Source organism: Melanotaenia boesemani, chromosome 3 (genome assembly GCF_017639745.1).
Source record: "Melanotaenia boesemani isolate fMelBoe1 chromosome 3, fMelBoe1.pri, whole genome shotgun sequence".
Classification (NCBI taxonomy): Eukaryota; Metazoa; Chordata; class Actinopteri; order Atheriniformes; family Melanotaeniidae; genus Melanotaenia; species Melanotaenia boesemani.
The window spans coordinates 33,468,855-33,496,785 of NC_055684.1; the positions used below are offsets into that span (position 1 = coordinate 33,468,855).

The window sequence follows — 27,931 nt, forward strand, 5'->3', positions numbered from 1 at the left end:
TTTTAAATAAATAAATTCCATTTACACCACATGAAATGGATCTATTTTTTGTCATTCTGACAGGGCCACTTTCCACTGATGCTGCTGGTATCTGATCTATAAGGAGTTTCCACCAAAAAAAAGGACTTGTGCCTTCTTTGGCACAAAACATCTCCACAAAATACTGAAAAGTAAAGACCATGTAATCAGTGGTTACAGGTTGGACTACACAATCCTCATTTTCAAAAAAAACTAAAATCTGTAAATGTTCATTCACTTTAACTTTTATTTAACAGATACATCTACAAAAATTATTCCAATGTGCTCATTGACCACATGCGTTGTATTTAGAAAATAATAAGATATTGAAATTTGATTCCAGCAACACACTGACTAATTTGGGGGAGAGACAAATAAAGAGAAAATAGCTAATCTAATCTACAATTAATACAGTCTTGGAAGATTTTATATTCAACATATTAATTGGTGAAAGGTGAAGGTGTCAGGACTGGGCATAAAAGGAGCATCCACCAAAAGTAGTCTTTCCATGCAAGGATTTGTCATGGCTCATCATTTTGTGCCACACACTGTCAGAGTCATCAGCTAGCTGCAAAAAAATAAATAAATAAAAATCTCAAACCAAGATTTCAAATACTTGTACCTTCAGAATTTACAGTGTATAATATTATGAAAAGATTGAGAGAATCTAGGGAACCCTCACTGTGTAAATACCAAGGACAGAAACCAGCTGGTTTCTGATGGACTGTGACAATATAGCCTTCAGGTGCCACTGGATGAGGAACAGTCATGTGATCATCATCAACATAAGATCAAGTAATATAAGATCAGGAGTATAAGAGAAATCAATTTACCTACTCTGCTCAGAAATGCCCCAAGTTCTCTGAACTCATCCCAGATGGAAGGGAATATGGAATACACATGTATGTGGTCAGGTGAGTCTGTGTTTTAACTGCTTTGGGGGAAAAACTGGCATCTGGTTCTAGGAAAAAAACATCCAAGCTAATAAAAGCAGAAGGTGCAAAAGCCTGTATTTGTGGTTTTATAAGGGTGCATCATTGTCCATGGGCGACATACTTATATGTGAGGATACCATTTTATTAGGAGATTTACAGTTTCAGTCAAACATTTGGACACACATTCCAATTAAATCCAATAGGTAACTGTCCCTAAACTCTTGACTGGTAGTGTATATTGACACACTGAATAGAGTGTGTGCTACAGTCAGCCCTTAAAGAACAGCAACCTGTCCTTGGTGTCCTTGTGTGTAATGTAAAGCAACCTGTCCTTGGTGTAAATGTAAAGCTGTCTAAATGTAAATACTGCGTACATCTACTGATTGTGTATAACTTCCTGGCAAGCTGCAGAAGATGAGGACATGCCCGAAGACTGCTCATGTTTCATTTCTGTGTCAGATAATTGAAAATTACCTTAGTGGTGTTCTGTCACATCATAACCCATATTAATACAATATTTTTTAAAAAGTGTCAGAATCAGAATTCACACATGCACACATAAATATGCACCCCAATATACAAACAAACATGCTCACATACATGTACAGATAGTCTGTTATGACCTGCACTTTAAGTTAAAAAGATATTCATAAGCAAACAACACGCTTTCTCCCTAATTAATTGAGCACAACTAAGGTATAAGATAAATCTAAATGTATGTATTCTTTCTTTAGGTCCATGAAAATTTAAGGGTTCTATCTTAATCCAAGAGTCTACTAACAAAACAGCAGTCATAAAAATAGCATAATGCTTATTTTCTATAAGAAGTAATGAAGTAGACATACTAACACCTCAACAACTGATTATCTTTTTTATTAACAGCCAAAAAAACTGCCACTCTAAGAAATAAAAGATTTTAATTTCTCTAATGTATACTGGGAAAAATTTTTTCTCTTTTCTTTGTCAAATTCTATTTGCATCCTTATCTAACAATGCTTTCATTTTTTATTGTATTCTTTTCTATTATTCACTGGACGGAGATCCTTTTTAACATGAGGAGACATGTTCAAGCTCTGAGTGCTGAAGTTTCCCTTTCTTTATTTATGGAGATGTAAGGGCATCTATATATCACCCACATGAGGTTTGATGTACTGTAAATGTATAAGTGTGGAGCAGTTTACTTTATGTATTTATTGGCTGTGCATTTCATCACGTTGTTCACACTGTGAGAACCCTGTTTTGATATCCTTTCTGTCATATTCAGGACTCAAAAGGAGCTCTCATCTGGCAAAACAAGTCCTTCTGTCTGTCTTTTCCAACATCTCTGGAGACCACAAACCTTGCTTTTACTTTTTCAGTTGCTATGGATACTCCCGCAAAGCAACTGATTGGAGGAAACAATAAACTCTACTCTGTAAAGCCTTTGACAACTTTCTCTATAAAGTTATTTCCTAAGAGGTTCACTAAATCCTCTGTTGCATGCTGACACAGTCACTAATGTATATACACACTAGATGTAGATAAACTCTAACTGATGCACACACATCATGGCACTGACTGTTGGATGACGGCAAAAAGGGATATATGTAATCTACTTCAGCACAATCGAAAGCCACTGTCATTATTCATCTATCCCAATAGAACAGAAGAAATGTGTGAAATCAATTCTGCATTCAATTAAGAAACAGCCAGGCACAGTAGTGCTGCTCTGAAGGTGACCCTAATGCTCCTGCATGGGCCTTACTGGAGGCCAATCTTGTTCAGTAGTCTAGTTTCTTCTAAAACACCAAACTGGCATAGCAAAAGGTAAATGTGTCACAGAAAAAAAAAAAGCTTGTGTTGCTAGTTCAGAATAGTGTGGAATAACCATATGATGCTGTTCATTAAAATTAATTGTTTGAAATGTGTTGCAGCAAGGGGCTACAACCAACAATAACTGCATACCACTTGGAGAAACTTTGCTTGACTGACTAAATATTTTGGTGGCACACTGTTAACCTAAATCATTTAATTTGGATAAGAAAAAAAAATTGTGTTCTTCTGGGGTTTATTGTTATCTGGGTCTTCCTCCTTCAGGTGAAATTCTTGGAGAGCCCTTAAAGGTCGAACCTATTAAAAGTTTGAGTGTGTAAAATTAAGGATGACCTACTGACAAAAACAATTTAAGGTGAATTACCACAGAGAGAGGGTGGGCCCTTCGGATCTCCTAAGAAACAAACCTGAGATGGTTTGCGTTTGTTGCCTAATTATAATCATAATGATATTCCTATCCAGTTTAAGAGGACCAAATGAAACCAAAAGAACTGCAGTATATTTGTTCTCAGTCAAGTGTATGGCTGTATTCAGATTATTCTGTTCTTTGGTTAGGTATACATTATTTACTAGGACGTATCATATCCAAAGCTTTTTGGCTCCATCTACAGGCCTAGCGCAGATGCGTTTAAAAAATCAGACTCCAATAACTTGATTTTCAATAAATAAAGACATTTCCGAAGAGGGAAAAATATTTTAATTGTACTCCATGTGTTCACATTTACATTGTAAGAATCAGTCATTCTTGATGATTATAGTTGATTGGCGCTTGCATTAAGCTAGGAACTATTGTTTGCTTTGTATCCTGCCCGGAAACTTAGGCTGTTGCACACCAGTCCAGATTCGGGTTTGGCACGCCATTGTGGCAAATAGTTACCGTCACGTTACTGAGTAATCATTCCGAGTTTGAATCCATAGCTTAATTATTACGAGTGCACCAGTAATATCACAAACTGCCCCACCATGGCTACAGACTCCTGGGCACTGGCAGTGGATGAGCAAGAAGCCGCGGCAGAATCGGTAAGTCTGAACTGACGCAATGCGAGCTAACATGTTGTTAGCAGGATGCTTTGGCCTGTGTAAATGAAAGTACAAGTCAGTTAGTTTTTCCTTTTGAATTCTTAAAAAACTGACATCGTTGTTTTTATATAAAATTGATGTTTTGCAGACTGGTCCCCAAAGTTTTTTATTTTATTTTAACCCGTACGCGAAACTACCGGCTTGGCGTCAAGGCTAAGTTATGTTAGCTCACGCTGAGCTACTGCGTGTACCCCTGCAGATTAGCTTAGCAGGCTAGCAGGCAAAGGATGCTCTACAAAAATGTTTCTCATTATTAGAGCTATAGTATTCAGTCATGTTCAACTCCTGCCATGTTTTTCTACACAGATCGGTAGCCTTCAAATAAAAGATAAACCGGAAGAAAATGGTAAGTGTGCTATTTTGAATGGAGCGAAGATACGTTTCAGAAAACACAATAAACAAATTATGCATACTGTAAAAACCTTTTGCAGGCACGGTTGCAAACGCATCAAACTCTAGCAGCACAACTGCAAAATCAGACGCCGAAGGCGAAAGCAAAACTACAGATGATGACGACAAAGGTTAGTATATTCGTGAAACTTAATGCGATATTAAAATTCTGTATTCATACAGTTGGGTACTTGTTCTTGAATTTTTAAATGATTTTGTAACCTAATGTGCTTTCAGAGGATAAAGCAGCACAATCATTACTGAACAAGTTGATCAGGAATAATCTCGTCAACACAACAAATCAAGTGGAGGTTCTTCAAAAGGATCCCAACTCTCCGCTTTACTCTGTAAAATCATTTGAAGAATTGCGCCTGTAAGTGACCTTTCCATTTTTTTCTTTGTTTCTTTCTTTTTTTGTTCTACAATAAGTAATGAGCACTAGTCACACAGGCATTGGGTTCCAATCACTAAAAGGAATTAGGCAATTTCCTTTTGATTGACTAAGATCTGGCCATTACATCAAAATATTAGCCATTTAGATTTATACTCATGCTGCAGGGTGGTTCATGTTATATGCACAGTAACACATATAAGTATTATAACAGCCACATGTACATCAGTGCCATATTAGTTCTTCTCTGAATTAAAATGACAAAATGTATGCAGTTATACATGTTGTGATACATGTTGTGATGTCATTTTTCAGTACAGTAAAGTTAAACATTTTTGTGTTTTTAATGCATTTATTCATAGGAAGGTGTAAACTAGAATCAGCAGGTCAAACATCTTAAAAACAAACAAAACCAGGAAAGCCAAACTAGCCAAGAAATTGCAGTTCATCCAACTTTAGTTTCTACCTGTATTTGGCTTTTATCTGCTAAAGGATTATGTTTTCTTTTTGTGAAATTGTTTGTCTGATAAATGCTTTGTTGAAGACCTGACATTTATCTTTTTGTTCTCTTTTGTGCAGCAAACCACAGCTGCTTCAGGGAGTGTATGCTATGGGATTCAATCGGCCATCCAAAATCCAGGAAACTGCCTTACCTATGATGTTGGCTGAGCCGTGAGTAAAGCTTTTAATTCTCTAAAGACTATTTTAAGGCCTCCAGCACAATGTCGGATTTTTAACATTTTCTGAAATCTTTTATCTTGAGGACTTCAAAGGATCCATGGCATGTTCTCAAATGTTTCCTGGCTTTTGTACAAGTTTTAAAACTATGTTTTGCCTTTAGCATCAACCCAAGAAAAAAAGAGCATGTTTAATATTTTCATGCTGAAGGAACTCAGTTTATTCAGTAATTTCGAGCTCCATTCACAAAATTTATCCTGTAACCTGGCTACTATAACATCAAAGTACTCAAATTTCCTTGCATGGTCAAATTCTCTGAGAAGTGCACCTCATCTTGAGCAGTGGTTCCCAACCTATTTTCCTTGGGGACCCCCTTCATGCAAGTACTAAAAAGCAGTGGACCCCCTGCCCCCCCCGGCTGAAACCATGCTTGGTTTTATGCTTTCAAAAGTTAGATTATCACTATAAATAATGTATTCTGGCTGAGTCCTGTCCTTCCATAAAGTCAAAGTAAAATTAAGAACATATAGCCCTACTTTTTAAAGGCAGATGATTTTGTGCCGTAAGGAACGAGGGATCCACCAACACTTCACAATAAACAGAACTTTGTTTTTGTTTCTGCGATATCTCCCACAAAACATTAGTTGTGAGGGCTAGTTGATGTTTCCAGTTTCTCTGAAGACTCAACAATCCATCAGTACAGTTTGTTTTTCCTGCCCATCAACGCAGTCACACAAATATTTGTATTTGTTCACTACAATTCACATTTTTTATGAATGATGCCCAATATAATGCTGGCTTTGTGAGGAGATTGATGCTAAAGCAGTAAGTAAGTAAGATGTCTTTGTTGTATTGGAGTTGGGCTAGTTAGCATATTCTGGTACAAAAGTCACATCACAGGTACTCTGAGTGAAACGACAGCTAAGAGGCTAACAGAACTTTATGTCGATAAATTGGTTCACCTGGCAACGGAAAGTGTTTGTTACTTTTATAACTGCTCAGGAACAAAGTTATACAAGTGACCATAGTTTGCTTTTACCAAGTCATGCATTTTACCTGTGGTTTTAAAAGAAAGTGAACATGAGCATCTGCATGTTGGATAACAAACAAGGGAATGTAAGCAGCATTAACTTTCTACATCTAAGCAGCAGATGTTTTCTGCCTCAATTGGCATTTCACTATACAGCTGGACCTATTAACACAGGAAAAGATAGAAAAATATATGTATGGGGATGAACTAAAATAGGAAAATATCTGTAATGTACACAACTGCAGATAATTAGCATATTTATCAAACAGAGATGTCCTTTTATTGTTGAATTTCATTGTCTTGTTCAATATAATATTCTGGATCAAATTCTGACTGGAAAATGTACTGCTGGATTTTAGTTATGGATTTAGTTACAAACTTTTGGGAGTAATTATGTGTACAAAGCTAATATAAAAGTGCTCAAATTGAGAATGAAATTACAAAAAAGGGTAATTAAAACAACCCTTTCCACTTTTTATCCATGGTGCAGATCTTCTGTCATAATAAAAATAAGATTTTCTGTCTCATTTTCAGTTTCTTTTCTGTTTTCAAAGTCCACAGAACCTGATTGCTCAGTCTCAGTCAGGAACCGGTAAAACAGCTGCCTTTGTCCTGGCCATGCTCAGCCATGTTGACCCCAACAACAAATACCCCCAGGTTGGTATTCAGTCTGTTTGCTGTCCTAGAAACTAGAAATTGAATTCATTTCCGAAAACATTAATCATCCTTTTTTTTTTATTTATTTATTTTTTATTTTTATTAAATCAAGAATGACTCATTTCTAACGGCTTGAAATGAATGACTGTCATGTTTCCTTTCATCAGTGCCTGTGTGTGTCCCCCACCTATGAACTGGCACTTCAGACTGGTAAAGTCATCGAGCAGATGGGCAAATATTATCCTGAAGTCAAACTAGTTTATGCCATTAGAGGAAATAAATGTGAGGTTTCCTTCATTTAGAACATAATTTAATTTATGATATATTGCATCTTTATTCCCTTGCATGAATTGCAATTTGTTTCTTGTCTATTTCAGTGCAGCGGGGTATGAAACTGCAGGAGCAGATAGTCATTGGCACACCTGGTACCATGCTGGACTGGGTCAGTAAATTTAAATTTATTGACCCGAAAAAGATCAAAGTGTTTGTCTTGGATGAGGCGGATGTCATGATCGCCACACAGGGTCACCAGGATCAGAGTATCCGAATCCAAAGGTTAGTTGAGGTGAACTAGCATGAAACAAAAATGTGCTCACAAAATTTTGACTACAGTTGTTTTTTAATTAAAGGTAACCTTTTTATAATTCTCTCATTTTCTGCCATATATATTAAACATTGCTAATCTTGTTTGTGTACTCTGTACACTGTTTTTATCCAAAGCAGATTGCATGCCAGGTATGATGATGTAAGATATTCCTCACATCTTTGCCTCACAGGATGCTGCCTAAAAACTGCCAGATGTTGCTGTTCTCAGCCACGTTTGAAGAGACTGTTTGGAACTTTGCTCAGCGTATCGTGCCTGATCCCAACATCATTAAGCTGAAGAGGGAGGAGGAGACACTGGATACTATCAAACAGTACTATGTGTTGTGCACCAGTAAGGAGGAGAAGTTCCAAGCCCTCTGTAACATCTATGGAGCCATCACCATCGCTCAGGCCATGATCTTCTGTCACGTGGGTTCATTCACCTCATATTTTTAATCATGACTTGTAAAATAAAATCATTCGTTCTCACTTTAAACCTTCATTACCTACACAAATCTATAGATTTCTTTAAACAAAAGATTGTTTCTAGTAATCTTTTCACAATTGACTGTTTGTACATGTGATACCAAGCAACAACTTTTTGTGGAAGAGATGGTTATTCATTTAAGCAGCACATCTTGTCACTAGACCTTTTATCAAGACTTTTTTTTGTCATACTATGACACTTCTAGTAAATACTTTTGGCAACTTAATTAGAACTAAATCAAATTTATTGGGTGCTTTTATTACAGACAAGGAAGACTGCAGGCTGGTTGGCAGGCGAGCTGTCCAGAGAAGGCCACCAGGTAGCACTGCTCAGTGGAGAAATGCAGGTGGAACAGAGGGCTGCTGTCATCGAACGCTTCAGAGATGGAAAGGAGAAAGTCTTGGTGACCACAAATGTTTGTGCTCGAGGTAAAGACCAAGTGTTGTCATGAAAAATCTGGATCATATGACTTTTATTTAGCTGATATATCGTTAGCCTAACGGCATAATTCCTGAGTAATATTTCAAGGTTTTAAAAGCAATGATACACAGTGAATCAGCAGTGTTAGGAGAGTAGACATTAGCAGGTATCACAATTTGGTCAAAATATGATTTAGGCAATTATGTTATAAGGTTAATGAAATGTACATTTGTTCTCCGATTATCTGTTCAAGTGCAACATTAGACTTTGGAAAGAGCATTTTATAAACAATAATGGGTCGGCATCAGTGTAAGTTGTGAAAAAGCAGGCGTAAGGAGTTGTTTTTTTGTCTGAAGACCCATTTATGCTCCTTTTACATGCATATATAGGTACATCTGTTTCAAACGTCACTATCCTCATACTTTCATGCTTCCCTTATTCCCAGGCTGGCATGCCTGTTGGGTAATAACATCCATTAGAGGGCAGTTCAGAGTTCACCTGATGTCTAACGTCAGTTACAGACAATAACAAACATGGTGACAGTGGAGGAGATGATAATGTACATTCTCAGAAAGAGACATAAACAGACGCAAAGCAGTAGATGGTCTGTGCAACCACTAAATACAGCCAGGTTTCTTTGTTCAGTTAGTGGGGCGTGCATCAGTTATGCTGCTCAGCACTGCCCCCGTGGTTTCTGGTGGTACTGCTCCATTTGCAAAATCACGCAACATTACACACAAAACTGTATAAAAACCGATAAGTTAGTTTAAGGCTAACGCCTATTGAAAATACCATTGGCAAGCTAGCGGTTAGCATGTGCAAACGGACTAAAAGGATTAAAACAACTTTGTCCATCAACAAATGTTTACCTCAGCAATATTCTCCGTGTTAAATTACAAATTCACTAGAATATTTACAAACAAGTGCTTTCTGGCCATGAAGGAGAACATGAAAAACATCTTAACTTCTATAATCCAGCTAAACTGACTACTGAAAGGCTGAAGGGACAAAACACACTGCTATACTGCAAGAAATCTCTCCACTAAAGGAGTGCTTAACCAATTTGATAACAGAATGCCACAGTATAGTAATGTTTCTTGATTTTCCAGCAATGGAAACATAAAGTTCAATAAGGAAGTTGATTATAACATAATTGTTTACATGTTTATTTTATTTAACCTTTATTTTACCAGGGAAGTCCCATTAAGATTACGAAACATTTTTTCAAGGGTGTCCTGGCCAAAACACCAGCAGTCCAAATTCCATTACAGACAGTTATCATTAAAACAACCATTAAAAAGAAAAACAAACATTATGTTTGTCAATATCAGGACATTCAGATTGATTTCTGAAATAATTTTAAATAAACAGGGAGTTCATAATTATCTCACTACTTGTATTCATTGATGAAGAAAGTAGTAATTTGCATTAATAAAGAAAATTGAGGATGCAACACTTAAGGATGAATTGTGCTGCATCATTGAATCCAATCAACATCATTGACAAGAAAATCGTAATAAAAATTTTCAAACAGTGAAGATTCACAGCCCTAATAGCAATGGATACGTTTTGATAAATTTCTGTTTTTTAAGGAGTATTGACTTTGTCTGCTTTTTTAAAAGGACTCAGACTTGGTGTGTTTATAACAGATAAGCATCTATGACTCTAGACTAGGCAGATTATTAAAAGAAAGTTGTTTGCATTCATTATAATAAATAAAAACTAATATTAAATGGCCATTTATTTTCATGTAACACTGTTTCTCTCCTGCCTGCTTCTTTTTCATAAAGGCATAGATGTGGAGCAGGTTTCCGTGGTGATCAATTTTGACTTGCCAGTTGACAAGGATGGTAACCCTGACAACGAGACATACCTGCACAGGATTGGACGCACGGGCCGATTTGGGAAAAGGGGACTGGCCATCAACATGGTGGACAGTAAGATGAGCATGAACATCCTCAACAGGATCCAGGAGCATTTCAGTAAGTCTGACAGCAACTTCACACACTTAATATATACACACATAATCTAGTATATATTCATTCCATCTATATAAGGCTGAATGTTTTGTGTGTTTTTTAAAAACCCTGACGTGTTTATCGGTTAAAGAAGTTGATGACTTTCAGTAATCCTCCAACTGAACCCCTTAAACTCTGCTCTCTCCTGTTACAGATAAGAAAATTGAAAGACTAGACACAGATGATCTGGATGAAATCGAGAAAATTGCCAGCTAAAGGAGAGGGAGTAATCACATTGAGGACGCTGGCCCAACTTCCCTTTCTCTTCACTCTCCAAGGACTGTATGCTCCTACATTGTTTTATGCTTTTATCTTTTATTTTTAGCTGTTGGAGAAAAGAGCAAAAACACTCACAGAGCGTATGTTTACATGTGGACATGTCTCCTCTCAGACAAGTGTTTTGTATTTTTCTGGAACATACCCTATTTCACTCTTTGTACTTCTTCGAATAAAGTCTGAGCTTATTGATGTGTATTGTGATGCTGAAAAGATCAGACATAGTCAGCTATTTCACACACGATTTGTTAAACCACTTTTTAATATTGGCATGATACAAGATCAGTTGTAAAGACTTAACTAAAATTATCAAAGAAAAAATATTGTATGTGCCACTTTTTTCAATTTAAAGAAAATAACTAAATCATGTGAACAGCTACAGCTTCTGCCATGCTGTTTCATCTTTCAAACATCAGTACAAAGGGTGAACTTGGGTATGCTGCTTCGAGTGGTAGTTAAATCATTGTTTTTCAGATGGTGATGGTTGGGGTTTAAGGGTCTATGCAAACTTATCAACCTGTGATAGATATCAAATGCTATCAATCTGTATTTACATGACAAATGAATTCTGAAATAACCTCATGTTTAGCATCAGGGTGTGTAGTCAAATGCCAAAAAAAAGGCTGCCTAGAGATATTACATTACTAACTTTAGGAAATAGAGATTTAAATGTTTCTGTGATTAACCACAAATCACTCATCAGCCAAACATCTCTTACGCATGCCATCTCTGTTTTTTCACACTCAAAAATGGCCATCATCAGAACAAGCTTGGCACCACTGCTGAGCAGTCATAAGTCTTTTGTTACTTCATCAGAATCATAAAATCTCATTTAAACTCAAAATGTGACCAGCACGGTCCGATGTGATTTGTCTTTTTGTGTCTCACCGTTTCATAGAACATTTTAAATCAGGGTTTCCAGTTTGACTTAAGCTGAACTACATTTTTCACTCAGACTGTGCCGTTATAAGGATTGTGAGTTTAAAAAAAAAAAGCGCAATGCCTTCCTCAAGTGCATTATATATTCATATGATTTTGTTATTGATATTCTAAGACATTGGGCTTAATATTCTGACTGACACTTGAAATTCTGATTATATATTGAATTACGGGCGTCTCTAGGATGTGTGAATTATCTTTTTTAAACCAAATGCTGAGATGACTTGAGGACCTATGCTAATCAGACCCTCTGTGCTCCATCATGGTTGCATGGATAACAAAAAAAAACATGTACTTGTGTACATATTTAAAATTTTATTTTAAAGGAAAAAGTGTGACTGAACTGAGTGTCACTTCTAAGAAGTGTCAAAACATTCCGCATGAGGTTCAGTTTAGACAGATGCAGCACAGTGGGCCTAAATCAGTTCACATTGCATTGGTTGGGGAACTGAGAAAAAAAATGTCTGACATTTTGATCAATGCACTGGAACGTTAGAAGAAGTGACTGGTCAGTCTGAAGCTGCAACAAACCTCATCTGTCTGCCAGCAGCATGAAGAAGACTGCTGCTGGTAGTCTGGTTTTAATGGACTGTTTATGGACCTTTTACTGGAAAACCACTCAACTCGCTGAACAGATGCAGCCAAATTAAAAGAAAGTGACCATGTGCTGAAAATACAGAATGGTCTGAAGACTTTTGGGGGGGTGGAAAGAAGCAGTGAATGCAGTTTTATTAGGACACTCTGATGTATACATTATCAGTGAGTGTGTGCACTTTGTTAATCCATATTGTGATGCCACTGTGTGAGAGCCATGGACACAGTAGTTTTGGCTATCGAACTACACACTTTTCCTTGCTTGCTTTACATCTTAATTCTACCTACAAAATCCATTTCATAAGCGAGTATACTAACTTGGCTTAAAGCAAGCTGTCTGTCATCAGTAGACAATGATAGATTCAAAGCGTGTAGTTTTCTGTAGCTGAGCTGCGTTCATGGACACAGTTATGTATTCTTAATATGTTGAATTAAAAGAACATATAGATGTTCATTATTTAGCCCTCTGCTCATTTGTGTTTGTACGCTGTAGGACAACAATTAAAGTGAAGCTGATATGTGTTGCTGAGGGGAAAAAAAGACTATGTAGGCATGTAATTTACACAAAGACTTTATTATACACATTTTCTGCAGAAGTGTAGAAATATCAAACAAATTAATTTGAATTTATCAGTTCTCAGTGGAGGATGGCTGTTGTGAAAGTTGTAGGTCTGAGGAAGCAAAAGAGAGTTACTCAGACATATCCTGTTAAAAGAACATCACCAAGCTTTTTAATTGTGATATAAGTTCCTGCATGATAAAACAGATTCCTTTCCAAGGTCAATAAAATCTAGTTTACTGTCAAACATGCTCAAAACATGAGGAAATGAAATCTGTCACCCAAGTTCAGCAGAGCAATGAATAAATAACATTACTGATAGTGATATCTAAGATGACACTAAATAATTAAGGAACCTAAAAGCCTAAACAGAAGCAGCATGTCATTTATTTTTTAGTAAGAGAAACTTGATATGCCATAAGCTTCTAGTAAAGCTACTATATTTTTTAGTATTAATAAACAATTGAGACAGGGCTTCGCTGAGTGAGTTATTGGTTCTTACCTGATTCTTTATAATCCACCTTAGTAAGGAAGAGGCCGCAAGCTGGAGCAACCAGAGCCTGAGGGTAGGCGTAAGTGTCCCGAGCCTCCAGAATCTCATTTAACTGGGACACTGACAGCTTCCCTTGACCTACACCCACCAGGGCTCCAGTCATCCTCCTCACCTTGAACACAGATTCAGAATTTCAGTTAGACTTCTTGACTTTCTTTTAGATAACTGATGGTCAATCTATGCTAAAAGTTTCCTATTTGTGATTCATAGGATTCAGTGACCCACCAGCAGATGGTGCTGCTTACAGTGAACTGCAACACAATCACACACAACTACAGTATAAGAGACATTTTCACGAACTGAACAAGAACAAACCTGCTTATAGAGAAAAGATCGACTTGTAAAAGTCAGCTCCCAGAATGGTATCTCTCTGCAAAAATAAACAAAACTAATGTTATGCCAGTAAACGAGTAACTGTCATGACCTGTTCAGTCATGACAGTTACTTCCAGTTGAATGTACAAAATTATAATACTTAAAAACATAAATATTAAACATTTGTATTGGGGTTAAAGTGTGAAGTCGCAGCAAAAATAATTGTTAAATGTAAAAGGTGTAGTATAATCTTGCAATTCTATAAAGGACAAGAACAAAAACACCTGAAAGTTCTATAGAAAAAAAAACTACAAAGAAAAGTAAAAATGTAATTTAAAAATGTATTTTACTGGAATTAACCATGTAAGAAATTAATAATTAACTTTAAAAGTACAATAATCCCATCTACATTCTTTTTTCCTCTCCTTTTCTTTTATCTCCCTTATGTTAGACATTCTCATACTTTGTCTGCGTGGACAGAGTTGGAGGCTGATGTGACATCCTTGCCAGACATCAGACAGAGAACAGGACTCTACTCATGAAAAGATTTGTTTAAATGCCACATACAGAATACGCCACCACATCTTAGGTCCAGCAGGATTATATGTAACATCATAGAACATGTGAATCGTTTTCTGCAATTTGACATTTTAATTTATTTTCCCAATGTTTATTTCAGCATTTAAAGCAGAGCAGTTTTTTTTCCTCTGAAACCCATTTTAATTTTGGAAAGAAAGGAGACAACTAAGCAGACACATGGGAAGAACTGGGTCAAATGCAAATTTGACTCTGTGCTTGCTGTCTGATTACATTTGACATGAAAGACATTTTTTTTATACCAGGGGTGTAACATGAACTCTATGCAGAACATATATTTACAGATGAAAATGAACTAAGGTTGTGTCATGGTCTGAAATCAGAGTTACTGCAAACTATTTGTGTGTAAGTACACAGACACATGAAGGTTTGTTGTACAGCAGCACAGTGGTGTTGCAGTAGTACAGTGTAGTACAATGGCAGGTGTACAGCAAAAAGCCAGGCCATAGATTCTCAGTTAGACCGAGGCCTGCGCTTTGACTAGGTCATTCCAACACATTTAAACATTTTCTCTTAAAAAGCTAAAAAGCAGTATGCTTGAAGTCATTGGGCCTCATTCACCAACCATTCTTACAAACAAATTTGTTCTTAAATCCTACTTATGAACATTTTACAAAAAACTGCGGCATTCACCAAAATCTTCATAAATCCACAAACACTCAAGAGTCCTCTTACGAACATCTGAAAGCGACACGTTCGAACAAACTCTGTGTGGTTTTCTGCTGTTCTGTTCATTAAAATACAATAATGAAATAAAACTACAGTGATGTTTTGTCAGATTTGTAAATAAATTTTGGTGAAGTACAATGCATTTTGCTATTTAAGATAAATAAAAATATTGCAGATCCAAACATTATAATTTCCGTCAAGGGGAAAAAACAGCTTTTTCTTCCATTTCATTCATTTAGGAACAAGTCCCAGTCAAGACGAATCTAATTCTATTGCTGGTCTTTCTAACACTAGGTGCATAAGACTGAACACACTTCAGATCTGTTCCCTTAACCACAAAATTATCACTCCATAAATGTCCAAGTCACCTGTGACTTCCAGATACTCCTGCTGAATGTGGTTTTTAATATTTAAAATTTATTTCATCTTAAAATGATGCAACAACAGGTGGAAATTTGCTTTACAAACTACAAGGTACAGTGTGCTATGTAGTAATTAATGATCTGATGATTTTTTTGTGACCTTAGAGTGGCTACACCTTGAAACTGATGAACTTGGAATCTACAGTTGTGTAGAAACAGCTACAACTTTCCAGACAAAGAGGTCATGTTCCTCTATGACCCTCGTTCTCAGATCTGTAGTCTCCCCAACTTTCTTACTGTAAGGTGCACTGTTGTTAATAAACTATCTCACCACTGATAAGCTGTGGCAACAGCCATAATGTATTTACAATTTTAAAAATTTTCATTTAACCTTTACTTTTTAATGCAAAAAAACTACATGTTTTTTTTTTTTTTTTTGGTCAGCTACGTTTGTTGTGAATATTTCAGTTCCAGAACAGGAACAATGCCAGGAAATCACTGAAAACCCAGTGTTAGAATGACATTTAAGTTCATGATGAGTGAACAGCACATGGCTTGTAAACTGAGCTGTTCCTCCTCTGTAAGTATGTACCAGAGCACATGAACAGTAAGTAAATAGTAGTTTTAGTTTATGGTTTACAGTGGAAGTGCTGGAGGAGGAAATAGTTTGGCCCAAAAAGAATTTAAGGGTCACTGAAGCAATTACAGTTCATATAGTATGAATGTCTAAGCCAAATATTTAATATCAATCTATGCAACAGCTATTCAGATGTGTCTATGAAAATAAAAAAAAGTAAATTACAAATAACTTAATTTTTTAATATTCTACATGGTGTAATGTGAACAACTTCATATTCCCTTATATCCATTTTGTTCGTATCTCTTGAAGGCTTTTTCTCAGTCAACATAGCAAATTAACTGCATAATATCCCTTTCAGTGAGAGTAGCACTACGCACACAAAGACTGCATTAAGTGCCGTTCACTGATGAAGGAAAACAAGATCATGTATTTCATGTGGACAAAAAGAAAAACACCCCATGTGTTTGTTGAATGGGAACCACTAAACGTGCCCACATCTGCCTGTTTTAAGATAAAAAATTTAGTTCAACCTTTGGCTTTTCAATAATTCATCCCTCAGTTTCTTTTCATTCTATCACTGTTACTTAGAATAGTGACTTCATGAAAAAATGAACATGCAGCTCAGCTGCAAGCTTTCTATTGGTCCATAACTGACTTGAGACTGACGTTGGCCTCATTTATAGTATTTCTGTGGAGGTAAAGATTGAACAGACTTTCATTTGGTCGAAAAAAAAAAAAAAAAAAAAAAAAGCATCATGGAGGCTTTACTTTAAATTTTCTATTAAATAGCATCCAGATCTCTGACCCGTGCTCACAGCTTGTTAGAGCACCACGTGTTGGGGTTGAGGGACTGTGTGACATTTACTCTGAGTACCCAACAGACTGCCCTTGTCCATATTGTGCACCATATTTCCAGGGCAAATAATTAATGCCCACAAAGTGGTATTTGGCATACAGAGCGACCCCCGTGGACATGTAATCCCACAGAGCCCACATGGCCCTCTCCTCATCTCTCTGCCCTCACTCTTCATCTCCACTATGGATTATACTGGATCCTCATTGTCTTAAGTACATAAACCTGATTAACATCTAATCACAAAGGGCAGATTAATTAACACAAACAGTGTGTCTACCAACATAAACTAACAGCAGGACGTGTAAGCATGTCAGATGGCGTGAATCAGTTGGCAGTTTTTTTTCTGGATGGCTTTTAACCCCCCCGGTTGAATTCAACAGTCCTTAGAAACCCGTTATAAGGCAGCTGAAACCTGGTAAGGCAGCTGACACAGGTACACTTGATGTCCTCAGTTCTTGGAAATGGGTCCATTCACTTTTAGGATTATAGTAAACCAGGATCTTTGTTGTTTTCCCATGAGATGGTTGAATAACATGTTTATTTTATCTACTATTTAAATTAAGGCTTTTCAGAATTTTTGTTCATTCTGAAATTATTATGATCTGTTCAAAATACAGATATCTACTTAAGCAATTAACTGGATATAAAGATGTTCACTACAAGATAATGTATGCTAATACAATCTGGCTTATATACTTGAAGCCATTCAAGTCTGGTGTGGTCTTGTCAAACAACAAGTTCACTTAGTGAGTAAATAAAAAAGTAGCATGCAAATCTGTGCCAATGCTAAATGCATAGACGGATATCTCAATGGTGTGTTGTACGTTAGAGCTTGTTTTACTGCCCCCAAGTTGTTTAAATCTACCTGTGAAAGTATGCACGTGCAAAAGAGCTTCCTGGCTGTATGTTGACCACATCCATCGTCTTCACAGGGTTCCTAAAAGCCATGTCTGAGTTTACTGCCTGGAAGCTGCTAAAGTCATGAGTCCCAGACAGCAGAGTAGCAGCCTCACGCATGGCTTCCACATCCAGCTCTCTGAAAAACAATACATTTCATTTTAAAAGCAACAAAGATACGAGTCCCTGAAGCCAAGAGTCTTTCTAAGTCAGCATACATTTACAAGCTTATCACAGCATGACCTGAAAGCGACCTGCCTGAAAAGCAGGGTCATACAGTAAGTACAACGTGTTTTCAGGCCTCCTTGTTCTGGTTTCCTAGTAAACTTATATAATATTAACATTTTAAAGGGACGAGGCCACGTGACAGAGCAGAGCATGTCGACGAAGGATCATTTAAGCAAGAGAACGAGAGTGGGGCCGCCACTCAGATTTTCTACAGCTTCATGCTTCTGTCACTACTTAAATATGAGCTGACAGGGAGAAGGATGGAGAGAGGGATACAGCGAGCAGGAAAATAGAGCAGTGGACTGAGTGACTCATTAATTAAATTCTTAATGTACAAAATTAAAAGGCTTACCCTGACAGGAAGTCCTGAAAGTATCTCAACATTTCTTTCGTAGTGCTGACTTTTAACTATTTCAAATTTCTTTTTTCTTCATAAATGCAAAGGCAAAATCTCTGTGCGTATGGGACAAGACCCAAGGTCAAAACTGAATGCTCGTGATCTTCAGGCCCTCAGGCAGCACTGCATCAAAAACAGACATGATTCTCTATTGGAAAATCCCTGCATGGGCTTAGGAACACTCAGAAATCACTGTTTGTGAACACAGTTTGCCATGAAATCCACAAATGCAGGTTAACGTTCAATCATGCAAAGAAGCCATATGTGAACAAGATCCAGAAACACCACCATTTTCTCTGGACCAAACCTCATTTAAGATGGTCTGGGGCGAAGTGGAAAACTAGTCAGATGGATCAAAACTTTCAATTCTATTTGAAAACCATGGTCATCGTGTCCTGTGCACCAAAGAGGAGAGAAATTATCCAGCTTGTTATCAATGGACAGTTCAAAAGTCTGCATGTCTGACTGTATGGGATTACATCTCTTGGTTTAAAAATGTGGCTAATTAACATACTAACATGTTAACCAAAGATGATGAATGTGGTAGAAATTCCACATGAAGTGTATTTATACATAACATCTTACTCGACCGGCTGAAAAACCAGGTTGGAGTTTCTGGCACTGCAATTAATTGGTTTAAGTCCTATTTAAAAGACAGGAACTACTTTGTGCCTATAGGTAACTATAAATCTGACCAATTGAAAACAACCTGTGGGGTTCCCCAAGGCTCCATCTTGGGACCACTGCTGTTCAACACCTTGTCAATTTGGCCGACGATCCCAACAATTTTTAAGAAGAGGCATGAGACTTGGGTCCATTTAAGCCTGTGATTGCCAAGATTGATTAAATATCTTAACCACAACCGTCATCCCTTCCAAAGAGCAACTAAGGGCTTTTATACCCTCCTGCTGCAGGTAATTAGCTGGAACAACCTGTTGAGGTGGGATTAGACTATACAAGCTCAGAAGTATTCACAAAAATGTCTTACTTGAAATAACAACTTACTTGAAAAGCAAACATCATGGACAAATATTTACATATATATATACTTAGAGATAATCAATTACTGATTTTGCAACATAATTCAAATACACATTTAATTCATGTACTACTTCTCACCCCTCGTTATTAACATGGTTTGCTCCAAAAGCTCTTAAGCAGGAAATTGGGCCTACTTCCCTCTTTTACCTCTCCAGCCCTGCCAAGAAGACAACAAGAGGTGAGTATTGCCATTAATTTCTTGAGCTTATAATTTTACACAATTAGAAATAGAACAAAGTAAAAATAAATATCAAAATGTTGTTAAATGTTAAAATACTAATTTAAGTTCTCTTTTACACAGGCAGGATGGCCAGTCCCCCTCTGCAAACAAACACTTTCCCCTTTTTTAACATTCAATAAAAAAAAATTATTAATCTGTGTGGTCATATCTACTCTTCCGGTAACATTTGTAAGACTTGTGGTGGTGATGGAACCACCGGTCTCCGTCACACACCTACAAGCTGCCACCCGCTCAAATTATGAAAAACAACAAAATATGTTACCACAGTTACGCTGATGACACACAAATCTACATAACCATCTCACCAGGAGACTACAGTCCTATCCAAACTCTGATCAACTGCATCGATCAAATAAAAGATTGGTTGTGCCAGGACTTCCTTCAGTTAAATGAAGGCAAGACTGAAATAATAAGTTACTGGAGCCAACGAAGAAAGAATAAAAGTCAGTTCGTTAAGAACCAACCAGATCTCTCGGGTCATCAGGGTCAGGTCTACTTTCTGTTCCCAGAGTCAGAACTAAATGTGGAGAGACAGCGTTCAGCTTTTATGCTCCTCACATGTGGAACAAACTCCCAGAAAACTGCAGATCTGCTGAAACTCTCAGCAGTTTTAAATCAGAAGGGTTAGGGTTAGGGTTAGAGTTAAAAACTTTTCTATTTGCTGCATATTATCAAAACAAATGTTAAATTCTCTACACTGGAACTTTATTTCCTGCATTTTACCTATTTTATTTTAGCCTTTTATTTCTTTTAAAGTTTGTTTTAAATATACTTATTATTGCTTCCTGCATCCTACTGTAATGCTTTTAATGTTTTATGTAAAGCACTTTTGTCTTGTACATGAAATGTGCTATACAAATAAAATTGCCTTGCCTTACATTAGTAGATAGGCAGCTTACACATCTGTAAAGGCTCTATCAATGCTGAGAAGTACACAGAGGTTTTAGAGCAACATCTGCTCCAATCCAGACAACGTGTCTTTCAGGGAAGTGTCATAACCCGGCTCACGGGTATAACAAAGCAACGCCAAACAGCAGATAAGGCTAATTGTGATTATTTATTAACGAAAGATTAACCAAAATTAAGGCAAAATAAGATAACCATGGAGTGTGGCTGTCTGCAGAATCACAAGTGTAGGTGCGTGCATGGTTGTGTGTAGAATGTAATGAGTGCAGTGTTGTATGGTGTAAAGCTAAACTAAAAGTAAAGCAAAAGGCGAGGTGCAGCGGGCGCAGGTGCGGCCTGGGAGCGGAACGAGAGCCCGAGGCCGGCCGTAGGCGGGTCTTTTATAACCGCAGTGCGTCGGGCCCTTGACGCACGCACGCACAGCCAGGTACACTCCAGCTTCACCTGCACACACATAATTACAGAACACGGCCATACAGAGGAAGGGGCCGTGACAGAAGGCCTTGCAGATTTCAGCAAGACAATGCTGCAACCACTACGCCAACATGGCTTTGCAGGAGAAGAGTGCTGAACTAGCTTGCTTGCAGTCCAGACCAAAATTAAAAACAATGGTAAACATCACACCCCATTCCATTTTTTTTAAGGTGTGTTGCTGCCATTGAGTACAAAACAAGTTATTTTCCATGAAATGCTCAAATATCTATTCTATTTATATTCTATTGGGAATAAAATAATAATTTCCATTTTATACAGCATCTAATTTTTGGGGGAAAATTTGGACTTGTACATAACTTAAATCAACTGTTAGGAATAGGTCTTTTTTTTGTTGTTTTTTTCGTATATGAACACATTTTCACTGCAAAAATATAATATAAACAAACTTAGAATAGAAAAAGGACAGAAATGTGAAGTGACAGTTTTCACTGTGTAATCAGTGACTCAGTAAATCAGCCATGGTGTAATCACTGAATTTGAACAAAATCAGAAAAAAACACAAAACAATCGGATATTTCTTGCAGTAGGAGAGATGGAGTTGGTGTGATGACGAGGGAGCAGCAGATCAAAGACCGAACGGAGAGACGCTGCTGAGGCAGAGACGCTCAGGGGCGGAAAGACGAGATGAAGGCAGAACATGGCAGAGGGATAAAGAAGCAGAGAAATTAAGAAAGGATGGAGAGCGCAAAAAAATAGAGGTTAAAAATGAAGAAGGGAGAAGGAGGAAGAAAAGAAATGGGAAAGTGAGAGTTTGTAAAAAAAAAAAAAAAAAAAAGAAACCTGGCTAAAATGCGTGGGTGCAGTTCTGTTCTGCATGTGTATAAGCCTGCAGCTTATCTTGCCCTACTTTTCCCCTCAAAAAAAAAGCAAAGAGAAAAGAGCAGACAAATGCTCAAACATACTCTCTGAAATGCCCCCTCCTTCCACTAAAAACTAAAAGAACATTGCCTAAGCTTCAAATCCCTCAACATTTTATCTCTTTATATACTCTATCCATCCTGTCTCTTCGATATGTCCATTTTGTTTGTTTTTGGGAAGTGGGCTCAAATAAAACACTTTCACAGTCCCTCATTTGCAGTTAGAACAAATAGTTTATTCATGTGTTTAAAGTCCCATTGGTTGTGTGAGGCTTGGCATGAGTGTACTGTGTGAATAAGCATAGTCAGAATGAGGATTTAGTCAGAGCTTGATTTCTCAAGTGTCTGCACACTAAAAAAAGAAGAATTAAAAAATATATAAGTCAATTAATTAAGAAGCGGTGTGTAAACTGAGATCACTTACGTGTTGCAGATGTTCCAGCACAAATTGCAGTCTACGAGGGGGAGATCATGGCGAGTGGTACCCAGAGCTATTCGGTAGATGTAGGTCCGAGATTGGGCATGAAAACGGGCATGGAAGTCATTTGGAACAAGATAAGCATGCGTGATCCTGAGAAAAAGCGTAAAAACATTGGAAATTTTCAGTAAATGTTTAAAACAAAAGTTTTCCATTTCATACAATATATTAAAATACACAAAAAAATACATATAAACTATAAAAACTTTTTCAAAAGAACACAATCAATAAATGTGTCTTCATTTTCTCTTTCAACAGAAGTGTCCCCCAAACACAGATGATTTTAAAAGTCTCATTTGTACAGTCAGCATGAAAATTTGAATAAGTAATTAGCCAAATTTCATACAAATTTCAACCTTCTATCAGGATCCTAAAAGGGCTGCAAGAGCCATGAAGAGCCAAGCGCTAATAAACAATATAGTTAACTGCACAAGCTCAAAGGACGAGACTTTTAGATGTAAATTCATCAGGATAGAACTGGACACTTGCTGCATGTCTGTGCACATACAGCAGAGGAAAAGAGGCAGGGACTGATCACAGCTTTGATCAATTTAATCAGTTCATCAAACTCTAGGGAACTGAATCACTAGGCCTTCCAGCCATGTGCCAGGCAGGCCAAGTGATTCAGCGTTTCAGCTGGGAATTACTAACACGTTACAGTTGCTGTGTGATGCAAGTGAGAGGTGAGTGTGTGTGGGAAGAATTACTCTATTTGCATAAATTTATTTGCAATACCAAAAGACATTCTCACAACATAATATTAAATTCGAGCCATGATAATCATAATTGACTGGAGAATTAAAAAAAGACCACATGGCATCGATTACAACAAGAAAACCCACAATAACAAAACTTTTTCAGCTCTCAATATTTTACTAATTGATTAATTTACGGCAGTTTGTTTTGATTTTAAAGAAATAAATTCATAAATTCGGTAAAAATATCACAGTTAACATTTTCACCAGCACTGTCCCTATGTGCATGCAAAAATAGCATCACTTGAGACTATAGCAGGCAGTCCTAAGCAAGGTGTCAGGTCTCTCCATGCTCCCATGAGTTTGCTGTATAGCATAGTGCATAGTCCTGTTCAGCCATGTAGCCTATGTACTGAGCCAACTGTAACTGAATTTGCACCGTATAGCCAATGAAATAAAAAAAATAGGATATGCTGTTTATATGTGTAACTTTAAATATCTTGCAAGCAAAGGCCTGTATGGAGGATGAAATCACCTGTGCATCATATGCTTGCAAAACCAAGTGAAGAATTCACATTTGCCAGATAGTAATTAGCTCAGCTTATAACTCAATCTGTCATTTTTAAAGTAGACAGAAGAGTTTACTTGCATTTCTCACACTCCTTTGCCAGCAAACTGTTGATGCTAACCCAAGAAACTACTGCACAATGAACTTTGAGAGATTTTGAATTAAATTTGGTTTGGATATTCTGACTTTTTAAAGATTTTATAGTTTAAAACATTTATGATTGTTTAGTAAATGTGACTGAAGAAGATTCCAGCTGTTACTTAATGTCTCCATGACATAAAGTTAACTGTCTTAGCATTTATTAGTTGTGTCTTGGTGTGTGATGTGTTACCAATAGACCAAAAAATGACTAAAGAAGCTGTTCAATAATTATTTCTACAAGTAGCGTCCATTGAAATATTCTCCCAGATTTCAAATTCAGCTGAGCTGGTGCAGAACAGAATGTGGTCAGGATCAATAACAAGAAAATCTTTCCTGTCTCAAAGCAGACCAGCCAGCAACCTGCTCGAACCAGCACAGCTGACTAATCAAAGCAGTTCTGGCTTTTTATGAAGCTACTAGAAACAATAAAAGGTGCAAAATGTCACTCTTTTAGCCATTTAATGCTAATTTGATGCAGTTCTGAACATCTTTCTGCACATGAGTATTTCTTCGAAGATTCTTTCGTGCTTACATCTGTGAATCGTAGAAACAAAGGGATGCAGCCTGCTACACCGACCGCATAAAGCAGATTAGCACCCTTTAGTGTTTGTCCACACACATTTGTGTCTGTGCACAGAGAAAACAGTCAGTGTATTCATGCATGTGCCTGTTGTGCACTTGAAAATGTGGGAGACGGTGAGTGGTAGTGACATGCAAGCATGTCGGAATAGATGGACGTACAAGAGCAATGGTGGTCAAATCCAAACATCGTACGTTTTTGTGCATGTGTATGTCTGAGCGTGCATTATGTGCCTCTGCACAAACAGAGAAACTAGGTTACGTTTCCAGGGGAGACGATAGAGTGTGACACGTGGCAGAGGAAACCCTTGCATCTGCCTTCAGCGGCTGCTCCAATGTGAAGTGACAGCTTTCGCCCGGCCCCTCAAATCACACACCCCTATAAAATTTTAATAAGCAGTGTACAAAGCATGGCCTCACACAATTGGGAACTGGGGCATTGTTTACACGGCATCATTCTGCTATTCAGCTGTTTCCTTTTTATAGAAAAAGTGCCACTGATTTTTAGCTAAATAAAGCCCATTTTCCCAGCAGCACTGAAGACAAATGAACAGCTACTTTTTACAGTGTGCAGTCTATGTTTGAATCTTGCCTTGGCTCTGCATCTCAGGAGGCGGCAAGACCGAAGCTTTGAGCCGGGAGCTGTATTGTAATTGTTGCTGTAACAAACACCAAAAGATAATTGCATTAAAATAAAAATGTTTTTTAGATGATGGATCAAGGATAAAAGTTTCTACCCAGTCTGAACACATAAACTGTTTCTTAATTAGAATTGCTGATAGCTGAATATTCTGATAGCATGTATATGAAGCAGTTATATAAACACTGAACGCCCTTCTGAGGACAAATGTTGCAAATTAGCATCTGCTAGATACACCATGATGCTTGAGTGTGAGAGCTCTTTTCAGCTTATTAATGAATTCTGTATGAGTCCCTGTTAAATAAAACTTTAAATAACTAAATAAATTATGTTGCTTTGCCATGTGTCTACTGAAATGAAAATGTGTTTATACAGTACATTTCCATTTAGCTACCTTGTGTGTGTTAATAGATGCTACAAACCAAACAGCAGAGCTGGGATAATCTTTCCTAACCTTCTCTCTGCAGGTTTAAGGATTAGCAGGAAGCTGGGAGCTCCCCTTCCTCCCTCCTCCCTCCTCTCTTCCCCACATTTCCCAAAAGGCTTATTGTGGTTCACACTTTCAATCATCACAGAGTGTTTCATCAACAGTTGGTGTGATTCTCCCTCAGTGACTGACCCTGACTCCCTGCCTGTTGCTGTCACATTTATCCGCTATCTATCCTTTGAGTTTTCCTGTTTTGTTTCAGAAAAAAAAAGCTGGCAACTAAATCAGTATAAATACACATCACAGGTGTGTATCCAGTCATGAGTGACAATGGTGTTGAAGTGTGTACAGATGTGATATGCAACTGCAAGAAGATGAAGAAAAGACAGACATGATTTGAAATGATGATCTCCAACACTAACGGTACATCCATTAGTATATGTACCTAAGCAAGTTGTGTGTGTCAGTTTTCTCTACAGCATTGGTGTTGTTTAATAAGGAAAACCCATATGTGCTTATTTGCTAAAGCTTGGATAGCTGTGTGTCATTTCAGTGCACAAAGGCAGACTCACGTGGCTCCGATTTGATTTAAGAGTTTCAATTTAAGTTGCCATTTTGATTCAGGTAGAGTTAACAGTCAATATAGGAGCACAGAGGTGACTAAAAGTAAAGAAGATAATGCCACTCAGAGAAGTCTAACCTCATGGGGGAATAACACAGGCTAGATAAAATAAAATAAAATAAAATAAAAATATGGAAACTTTTAAAAATGCAGGGACCACATCTACTTAGGGTCTTTGTTGGCTTTCCAGTAACATGTGGGAGAAGTGCAAGAGGAATACACATACCTCTAATACCTCATTGTTTGAAAAATGTTATCAGAAATTTAATCCCATATAACACAAAAACTTGATATTTCAGTGCAAATAGCTTAATTATAAACAGACACAGATAAGAGGCAGGCCAACACTATAAAAGTAATAAAAACAATAAATGATGAGGAAACAAAGACTATAAGAGAAATGTGGAAGCACACTTCAAAATACAGTACATGACATTCCTGTATTGCAGGGCTACTCAATTCTGCCCTATGAGGGCAGCAAGCCAGCAGGTTTTCAATGTATTCCTGCTTCAACTCACCTGAATCAAATAAAATGGACCTAATCATTTATTAATTGTAGTCAGGTGTATTGGAGCAGGGATACATGGAAAGCCTGCTGGATTGTGGCCCTCGTAGGACCGAATTGAGTAGTCCTGCTGTATTGTATTCAATCCCTGTGTAAGGACACACCCAGCCTACATGTACTGTAAAAGGTTTCTGACTGACACCACACATATCCAAGGAGGCGCGACTCACCTAATTTGCTCCGTAGTGAGGTGAAAATTTAGAGCTTGTACAATATTATATTCAGAAAATGGAGGTTTATCGTTCCTGCGCTGAAGGTCAAAGTGAGCAGAGTTACTGAGGGCGTGGACACCCTTGTCTGTCCTGCTGGACACAGACAGGGATACTGAATTGAGTGGCCTCAGCCTCTGAATTGCTTCCTGTGTGAAGACAGAGGCATATAAAAAGCTTTGAGTTGATATATCATAGAATAAAAAACACCTCTGAACTTACAACTCAAAGCCTACCCAAAATAGTCTTACACATATCACAAAACTCTCAAAAAGAACTGTAAACTGCAAAATAATATGAATAAAAGCCGTTTCAGTAGTATGTAAACAAATAAATAAAACTTACCTCTAAGTGGTCCTGAATTCCCTTTTTAGGCGAATGTGGAGGAACTTTCACTGCACCACTGCAGATATTAAAAGAATATTAACCAAAATCAACGAGGAATTACATTACTAACGTTTTAAAATGTGATCCATCATCTTCCCTACAACTCACCTGTATTTTGTTCCAATGTACTGAAAGAAAATTAGGTACCGTGCCAAGTTGTGCATGGTGTTAACAAATATTATCATCACATGACTCGTATCATTAAGAGTGAGACGATACAATAAAAATCATTTCACGAGTGTAGGTTTGACATAACACAATGGAGCTATTTAGGCAAGTAAGTAAACGTAGACTTTCTCTGACCTCTATGGTTATACAGCTGCAGAGACTACAAGTACGACAGTAGCTAGAGGCTATTTGTAGTCCGGAACTGAGATACACACTCCAGTTACAGCTTCACCTAAAATACAAACATTGCACGTAGAATAGCTTGAGGAAAATAACCGTCAGAGACAGTACGATATCTAGCATGTCACATTAGCAAAACTACATCTGCACTACATTCTCGAGCCATGTGAGACACAGGCGACAAGAAGCCGATGACATTTGAAGATACACATTTAAAGCTCTGATATCTGCCTTTTGTACTCTAGCTATTAAATAAATACAGACCTAAATAATTATCTTAACGGGCAAGTTTTTTGTTTCTTTGTTGTTTTGTTTTTTGTTTTTTTTACATGAACTCATCCAAAGCATGGGTCCTACGGGTCGCTTAGTGATTACGTCAGCCTGAACGGAGGAGGGCGTGTCAGACGCAA

At 37.4% G+C, this 27,931-nt stretch overlaps 2 protein-coding genes across 2 annotated transcripts; one reads left to right on the top strand and one right to left on the bottom strand.

Annotated features, from left to right (window-relative positions):
- The first annotated feature begins 3,581 nt into the window (after positions 1–3,581).
- Positions 3,582–12,764, top strand: LOC121636281 (ATP-dependent RNA helicase DDX19B). Its single transcript, XM_041979667.1, has 12 exons — positions 3,582–3,785; positions 4,152–4,191; positions 4,277–4,366; positions 4,473–4,608; positions 5,206–5,298; positions 6,889–6,991; positions 7,159–7,273; positions 7,369–7,546; positions 7,768–8,005; positions 8,329–8,491; positions 10,274–10,465; positions 10,656–12,764. The coding sequence occupies exons 1-12, from the start codon at positions 3,729–3,731 to the stop codon at positions 10,715–10,717; spliced, it is 1,467 nt and encodes a 488-aa protein (XP_041835601.1). The 5' UTR covers positions 3,582–3,728; the 3' UTR covers positions 10,718–12,764.
- Positions 12,765–12,865: 101 nt separating this feature from the next.
- pusl1 (pseudouridine synthase like 1) lies at positions 12,866–27,896 on the bottom strand. Its single transcript, XM_041979668.1, has 9 exons — positions 27,786–27,896; positions 27,282–27,573; positions 27,132–27,189; positions 26,748–26,935; positions 22,287–22,433; positions 17,666–17,836; positions 13,738–13,792; positions 13,372–13,534; positions 12,866–12,981 (listed from the first exon to the last, which is right to left on the bottom strand). The coding sequence occupies exons 2-9, from the start codon at positions 27,356–27,358 to the stop codon at positions 12,941–12,943; spliced, it is 900 nt and encodes a 299-aa protein (XP_041835602.1). The 5' UTR covers positions 27,359–27,573; positions 27,786–27,896; the 3' UTR covers positions 12,866–12,940.
- Positions 27,897–27,931: the final 35 nt, after the last annotated feature.